Genomic DNA, 8871 nt, shown 5'->3' with positions numbered 1-8871 from the left:
GATCTGTTGACGTTTCTAAGGATGGCTGTGGCAGCACTGGATCTTGGCCAAGAAAGTACCAAAAGGGTGTTTCTGAGAGTGTTTAGAGCTTTGGTTTAGGGTAGAGAACAGAAGCTGTAGGGAGGTAAGGAGAAAAAAAAAACAAAAACCAAAACAAAACTGAGTCAATAAAAAAGGACTTGCGTGAATGTTTACAACATTTAAAGTTATGTATGCTTTGTAATTTACAAAATATTTTTCCATGTGTTATTTTATGTTTTCTAGAGTCAGATATGCTTCCTTCAGAAAATACTCTCTCAAAAGTGCAGGCTAGATGTGTGTGGTTTAGTGAAGAATAATTTGAAGAAAAAGCCATTTGTGTGTATGTGCATCCCTGCATTTTAAAACATTATCTTCATTTCCACTAACATATACTCTCACAAGACCTTTAGAGCCCTTGGGATTGGATAAAATTGAGGAACGTCCCATGATATACAGAGTAAATGGCAAGCAAAGCCACTCAGTGAATTGGCACCACTTTTGAGAGTTTCTCAACCAGTTTAACCCAAAGATCTTCCACTTTCTTGTGTGTCTGTTATTTTTAGTATGTGTAATTCAGAGACCATGGAAATTCTATCCCCGACAAAGCCAGATATATTGAGTTTTTATAATTTCTGACTTTTGTGTTACCTCAGTATGCTTGAACCTTCTTCCTGCTTCTTTACCTGTTCGCTTTTTCTGTAGCTGCCCTGCAGGGCCCTTTAGGATTAGACCTTGTAGCTACCACCTGATCTCCATGGAGCCCTTTGCCCCACCTCTGCTATGGATGTTCAAGGGCACAGAGGAAAGTGTCTTCAGGCTTTCCTTGTGTATATTGGGTTTCTGTTGGGAAGGTTGTTTCATAAAGGGTGAGTTGTTACTACTCAGGAAAGTGAAGAATGAATGTAACAAAAATAGACCCAAGAGACTCTCAAACTTGAGTCAGTGACAGGAAAAGTACAGTTCAGTATAAATGTGTTTATTGTATACCTGACTTCTTAATGAGCTACTGCATAATTAAAGGTAAAGGTAGTTTTGGCCGAAGTATCGATGGTTTTTTAATAGGCATATTTTTTGTTGTTACCAGCAATGTAGGCAGCTGTCTTTTTAAAAAGTGATAAGAGTAAATAGGATTCTTAGTACAGTTGAATAAATTATGTTATTTTCTTTCACATGAAAGCTTCACATGAAGCTTAAAGCTCTAAAGTTTGTAAAGGTCCCTATTACAGATTTTCAGTTTGGAGAGGAAATGAAAATTGGTTTTATCTCATTTACTGAATGTCGATTGAACTTTCTGAGAATCAGAGCTGTTACATACTTGCTCTGAGGATGCTAGATCTGATGCTTGCATCTGATGAAGATGCAAATGTGAGCATGCTAATTTTAAAAATCTGGATTAAATGCTTTTAGCTAGCTGTCAAAATCCAAGGAAGGAAGATCACCTATTTTCAAACCCTTGTTTAAAGCAGCATAAAATTAACTCACATAGCCCATTGTTATCTAGTTACAAGCAGATATGTATACATTTAAATGAAATTCTGCAGTGTTTCACTCTCTTCCCAAAGGTGATAATGTGTTTTCCTGTACTTGTGAAATTGCTGTAATTTCACAGTCTTAGATTTAATTGTGTTTATTAAGATTTGAGACAAATGATTCCAATTTTATTTTGTAGGATCCTGGTTTTTTCCCTTTGTCTTTTAATTTTACTTGATAGTTATTGGTAATATAGAATATGTATGAAATGGTAAAAATAGCAGTATGTTGTTAAATTCAACAGTTTAACCCAAAGAACTCAATATGGCAAATAAGCTTTTCTTAGTAATACTGAGTGTACTTGACGTGTAATTAAAATAGAGCCACATTTCCTAAGTGTAATTACTAATACAAAAAATTTACTTTTTATAAATTATGTTCTATAGGCATGTGGGTGATTCTTTTTGATTTTCTATGTAGGCTGAAGAGAATAGCATTTGATTATAAAAACTCAGGCTATAAAAGTGACAGAATAGGTTGATAACAGAGCAAACCACATCATGAATATTGAAGGACTCTGCAATAAATACACTTGGTGGCATTTATTATCAAAGTATTTACTTGTCACTGTAGAAACTAAAGGCATCGGTATATGGCTTCAAGCTGCGGTGGAAACAGACAGCACAACCCATGTATTGCTGGGCAGAAGAGTGGTAAAGCATGCCTAAGGGTTGTGTGTTCTTGTGTAATGAAGAGCAAGAAAAAAGAGAAAAACAAAAATTACCTATTTGATGTGTTTGATCTTGGTACTTTCTCTGTTCCTCTGTCAATCCTGTGATGAAGAGATTAAAGAGAAGCAACAAAATAAAAGCAGAATATGGATAAACAAGTCAAGTGGGATTTAGTATGGAAGCCAGAAAATGTTAGCTATGGTAGGAAAAGGAATTAACATTTCACCTTCCATTGTGTACCAGGCTCTGTGCTAAAGTGTTTAGGCATGTTAAGGATATTTTCAAGGAACTAACATTCTGCCTCCACCTGACTCTCTCTCTCTCTCTCTCTCTCTCTCTCTCTCTCTCTCACACACACACACACACACACACACACACACGCATGCACACACACCCCTTTATGAGTGATATTGATCATAATAGTCCTACTGTTTAATTATAAAAACAGGTCTGAGTCCTTGAAGAGATATTGATGGTGTGAAATTGCAGAGAACACATGACTCTTTTGATCAAGTCTATCATTCAGGGTTCACAGATGTTGTAAATTATCCAAAGTTCTTCCATTTCCTTTCATCTTTGAATTTTCTGTTGTTGTTGACTTTTTCATTATTTTGACCTGCACAAGGTGAGTATGAGAAAAAGATGGAAATATTCTCTAAAATGAAGTTTTATGGGTGATATTTTTCCTGGAAGAATCCCAATTTCAGATGTTCTTTCCATATGCCTTCAGGGGTGGCCAGGCGATGCTTGCACCTACCAAAGCTAGTGCCTAACCTTTGAACTGAGAGCACTATCAGCATGGACAACTGAGATCTAATTATCGAATATCATTTTACATGCTACATTAGTGTGTTTATTTTAACATGTTTTCCTAAGCCCTATTTAGAAGTTGGGTGTGCTCCTGAGAATTGCACTCCACCTTGACCTCTCACACAGAGGTACAAAACATGTGAGATAAACATTGTACATTCTCGCAGTGCCTGAATCTTACTGGCATAGAGAAAATAATTTCCTATTAAAACAATCACAGAAAGCTGATAGAATGTGAAATGGAAGATATGAACTTGTGTAAGCTGCATACTTGAATCGTGAGCTTCTGGAATACCATCTCAGGCTACGCCGCTGACCCTGGCTCCCTTTCCATATGCTCTCCACCCCTGGCGTACCACTAGCCCTCCTTCAAAGACCAAATAAGCAGGTTCTCCCTTTAAAATTGAGCCTGAAAAAGAAAGAGAACACACATAATCTCTCTTTTTGGAGCATGATGTGGCAGAAGCAATTTCTCTTCATGTTGCATAGAAAATGAGGAATTTCTCTCACCCCCCCCCCATAATAACAAAACCTGAACCACAGTAATAATGATGATGACACTTGGAAGATCTTATGGGTATGTATAGGTTGTTTATATGCATTCACTTCTTAAAAAATAATAATTTGAATGTTTTATATAAAAACAAATGAAAAAATCTAGGTGTCATTTATCTTATTGCTTTGTTAGATTTTCATGTCTGTTCTTGCCTTATTTTTGTCATTTTGTTTCAACAAACATATGTTCAGTGCCTATTGTGTATCCTCACCAACTTAGGCAATGGGGTACAACAAAAAAGACAAAAATCACTATTTCCTTGGAGCCTATATTCTAGCACAGTGAGATAAAACAGGCAATAAATAAGGCAAATAAAAAATTAAACACTGAGAAGGTGATAAATGCAATAAAGAGAAAAGAAGGGAGGATAGAAATGTTGCATTTGAGATTGTGTGGTCAGTAGGGGCGCCTGGGTGGCTTAGTCGGTTAAGCGTCTGACTTTCGCTTAGGTCATGATCTCACGTTCGTGGGTTCGAGCCCCGCATCGGGCTCTGTGCTGACTGCCAGCTCGGAGCCTGTTTCAGTCTGTGACTCCCTCTCTCTCTGACCCTCCCCTGCTCACACTGTCTCTTTCTCTCTCTCCTAGAAATAATAAATTAAAAAAAAATTAAAAGAAAAGATTGTGTGGTCAGCAAAAAGGTTGGCATTTGAGTAAAGATTGGAAGGATAGGGGAACAAACCATGTAGGTGTCTGGGGAAGACTATTTCAGGCACAGAGAGCAGCAAATACAAAGACACTGAGTCAAGGACAAAGAATAAATTATAGATGGATAGAATCTTGAGAGCAAGGGAGAACATACTCAGAACATGCGGTCAGATATGTCCCAAGGAGCCCATGACCAGACAGTCCACTGCAAGGACCTGAGCTTCACTATGACATGGGAAGGGGGCTGATCAAAGGAGAGACATGACCCATCTTGTGTTTTGGTAGGATCATTCTGGCTGCTGTACTGAGAATGGATTGGGAGGTAGCATGGGTAGAAACAAGACTCTACAGGAAATGATCGCAGTAATCCATGGGAGAGATTGTGGTAGCTGGGTCCAAAGTGGTGAGAGTAGAGGTGTGAGAAACAGGTAAACTCTGATTATATTTTGAGATTTTTTTCACAAATTGGATGTGTGTAGGGTGTATGGGAGATGAAGGGAGGGATGTAGGTGATCAACCATATGAGTCTAGAGTTCAAGAAGAAGCTCTGGGATGGGGATTTAAATTTAGAATTTATCAGCATATGCTTACATCTATGCCATGAGACAAATGAGAAGCCCACCCCCCCCCCAAAAAAAAAAAAAAACCTTAGACATGTTCTCTTTCCCATTTTTAGAGATGAAGAGGAATTAGTAAAAAAGAAATTTAATGGAAGGTCTCCAGAGTTGAAGATGTCCAGGAAGATAAGTGAACAAAATAAGGAAGAGGCATGATGAACTGTGTCCTAAAATCAAGCCAGATAAATGGCTTGGGATTTAGCTATCTAAAGATTGGTTTTGACCTTGATAAGAGTAGTTTCCATGGAGTAGAGGGGCAAGAGCCTGACAAGTGTAGTCTCAGCAAAGAATGGGAGTAAGAGATTGGAAACTGCTCTGTAGGTAGATATTTCAGATTTTACTTTTAAGGAAAGTTGAGAAATAGGGTAGTATCTACAGGGTTAAATGAGTCCTGAGAAGGTTTTTTTTTTTTTTTTAATCTGTTGTTCATTTTTATTTTTGCTTGGGGTGGGAAAATGAATAGCACATTTGTGGACCAACCTTCCTGTATATATCTGGGGATGAGATGTCTAAATATTGACAGAGATCTGTGAGGATAGACATTTTGATTGGGAATAATGGCTGTGTGAAAAGAGTTTGGATTATGGGGTCTTTGGGAAATGTCGGTGTTGCGCTGGGTGACATGAGAATACTGGCATTACAGAAGGAGAACAGAAGGGTTGCTAGAAGATGGATAGGGCAGCAGAAGAGAAAGGCCTCCAAATGAAATATTACCTGTTTGCATTTTGCATAATGTTTAGGTTACTATAGTCCCAAAGATGTCAGTGAAAAATCTTCCACATGCCATAGAAGTTTAGTTTAGGTGAAACCTTAACAACAGAAAAAGCGAAATAGAATTTCTTGTTAATGTCCACTTCTTCTGTCATGTCAGAAATCAGCATGCCTTCTGTCGAGGAACTAGAACCATGATTTATGTTGATTTATGTTAATTAACGAATCTCTGTAACACCATCTGCTGGGAACTCTGTTACTGGATAATGTAAGTGTTCTGATGAAGCAAGTAATCTAACTAATAAGCACCTACAATGTACAATTTAAAGAAATTTTCAGTTTTGAAACAAGTGTGCATATTGTAGATGTTGAAATGCAGACTGCATGGAGAGAGAGTTCCTTATCAGTCAGCACCAATGGAGCCAAAGACTTTGTTTGGAGACCACAGATTCAGGAACTGAACCTCTTCTTTCCAGGAATAGAAACTATTGCATTCATTCATCCATCCGTACATCCATAGTAGACTCTATGAAGATAATTCCTGTCCATTATGGGACTGGGAGACAGACTATGAGATTTGGGAATGCTCCTGTTCTTATTATCATCATCTTTGTGACAGGTCATGTATTGTCTTTTTTCTCCATTCTTTATTGTATTCTTTAGGAAAAAACATCCTAACAGACAAACCACAAATATTTTACAAGATATCCTCTCTTTTTACAGCTTTCTTTTTGGAAAATGGTCACAGTGTGGTCTGAAACCCTGGGTTAGAAATGAAAAAGACTAGATTCTAGCACTAATTACTATTTTGTCTATCCCTTTGGGAAACAAAACCTCCCAACTGTTATGTTCTCTTATTTGATAAGTAGGTGTGCTGTTGTTGTTACATATGCTGAAAACTTGTACAGATAGAATAGTGTGGAAAATAGTAAAGTATCTTAGGGAGGAAAGGTTAATAATAAACATAGATAACGACATATCTTATGAGTTATCAGTTTTAAGACTGTCTATTCTCCAAATTGATACTCGATTTTTTTCTCTTTCCCCCAATATTTAAGGCATACTGCATATACTAGCAGTTAAGGATGTAGCAAGAGGGAAAACTAAGGTATTACTCTTCACTAACACAAAATTGGTCATAGAACACACATAATAATCCGCCTCGCCTTGCCGATTTGCAATTAGAATAAATGTTACTAAAATGTGTTAGAACTCACCAATATGCAAAACTGAAATTATAATTATGTCACAAAAACAGTGATGAAAATAACACTTCTAGCACATTTTAAAAACTGATTTTATTTTCCTTTTCAAGATTTAAAATTTTAAACTCTTCACTTTGACCAGATGATTAGAAAGATACAGTTCTACTGATTATTTTTATACTAGAATAATCTTTCGTTATTAATCCATTTAAGTCTTCTTGCAAATCAGTTCATCAGTGCTACCAATTAAAAAATAGAAAATGTATGTACTCAATTTCAAGAATTAAAAATAATGCCTTGGGAGTAGCATTTCTTTCCTGTGGTAAGAGGATTGTTGGATTTTCCAATTAAAGAAGTCTCCATACTGGAAATGAGTAGTCAATTATGAAAATTATTTCTGAATAGTCCATTTGCATATCCCTAATTGTATTCATTTCTTTTGAAAGACTAAACTTGGAATTTATGATGTTTTGATTGATTACCCCTGCATTTGTGTTATTAATACTATTGCCAACAAGGTTCCCCTGTGAATGGGGCTTTCTGTGCCTTTCCTAAATAAATACTTGAATCATAAGTAAGTTTGTTTTATGTAGTGAATGAAAAATATCTAGGGATTTACTAGTAGATTTCAAATTCGCACACACTTCTCTTTCCTGGGTTGACTATAGCATCCTCTCGCTACCTACTGCATACACATTTGGCCTTTTCCACATCACTTGATGACAAGCATGTGAAGTTCTTGTATTGTGGTGCTGTCTGGTGGCCAAAAATACAGTTTGAACAGGGCTGTCCTCCGTTGATACTGCAGTGCTTTGGCAATTATCAGAATATTTTATTATATTTCCCCTTGTGAAAAATGACTTGAAAATGGACAACTAAATGTTTAATATTAGTGACAAGAAACATAGTTCTCCTGTGAAATAAAATTGAGATGAAGATGGTAATAATTTGGTTAAAAGTACTGATGTTTAGTCTCTTTGGAGTTGGCATTCTTTGGACTAAACCAGTCAGCACAGTGTCATGAAGGAAGGGAACAGAATTAAAGGGATGTATAAAAAGGGGATCTCTATGCATACAAAATGAACACATTGTGTGGAAATATACACACGGATTTGTTGTGATTGCGTCTAAAAGGACAGCTGTAATTATGGATTTTATAACATATAAGCTCTTTGAGACTGGACTGTCCTCTTTTATGAAGTAGACCTCAGCTTCTGCATCTTTAACTTTATTTCTGGAGACAGTCTTAAAAATGAAGTCCTTTTAGGAATACTGGTGAAGGTGCCAAGGGGGCGGGGCAGCCATTTCCTCCCTTCAAGAGAGTTAGCCAGAATCGGTTCTTTATTTCAAGAATCGACAAACAATTAATTAATTCCTGGCTACAGTGATTTTAGAATTATTGAGTGGAGAGTTATGGCGCCGTAACATTCAAGTTTGAAGTTTTCAGAGGCTATTTTCTTTAAAATCAAATAAAGATCACAATCAGCGAGATACAGTGTTGTGTGATAATGCGTGTCATGCCAAGTAATTAGTGTTGTTGGATTTGTTTGTAGCTGATTGCTGTGTTTGATGAACAAGAACCACTCCACAAGATTGAGAGCCCTGGTGGAAACCCCGCAGGCCCACAGACCCCAGACGCCTTTGAGACGGAAGTGGCTGCCCAGTTGGCTGCATTTAAACCAATTGGTGGGGAGATCGAAGTAACCCCTTCTGCTCTGAGATTAGGTATGTGCATTTTCACTAGTATGTTTTTCACCTCATTGAAATACATCAGCTTGCTGATTATGAGTTGCTTCTACAATATGACTGATCCTCTTAGTATCTTTCTTTAAAATTCTGGTTTGCCTCTTCTTTAAATTATTTTTACATAGCTCTTTGTACCTGATTATTATGCTCAGACAAGTGGATGCTTTTTTTTTTTTTTTTTTTTTTTTTTTTTGTGAATTGCAGGTGAATCTGAACTGCATGCTCTTAAAGTATCCTATAGGACAGGCTGGTCTATAAGTGATGAGGTTTTTCTGTAGCCTATGAGGATCACTTAAGAAAATGTCTCTCAGGAGTGTCATTTGGCAAAATCTAAGGGTTATCAAGGAGTTTGGACTAG

The 8871-nt window shown here is 37.0% G+C and overlaps 1 protein-coding gene across 1 annotated transcript in view; it reads left to right on the top strand.

Moving 5' to 3' along the window:
* The first annotated feature begins 1296 nt into the window (after positions 1–1296).
* Positions 1297–8871, top strand: part of LOC120225452 (partitioning defective 3 homolog B-like) — a 314844-nt gene continuing 307269 nt past the window's right edge. The window contains exons 1-2 of the mRNA XM_039223648.1: positions 1297–1386; positions 8321–8492. Coding sequence (XP_039079579.1) covers positions 1297–1386; positions 8321–8492 — 262 coding nt within the window. The remainder of the gene's footprint in view (positions 1387–8320; positions 8493–8871) is intronic.

Source organism: Hyaena hyaena, unplaced genomic scaffold (genome assembly GCF_003009895.1).
Source record: "Hyaena hyaena isolate Hyena2069 unplaced genomic scaffold, ASM300989v1 scaffold_1415, whole genome shotgun sequence".
Lineage (NCBI taxonomy): Eukaryota > Metazoa > Chordata > Mammalia > Carnivora > Hyaenidae > Hyaena > Hyaena hyaena.
The sequence above is the reverse complement of the archived record's forward strand: the minus strand, read 5'-3'. Positions and strand labels throughout refer to the sequence as shown.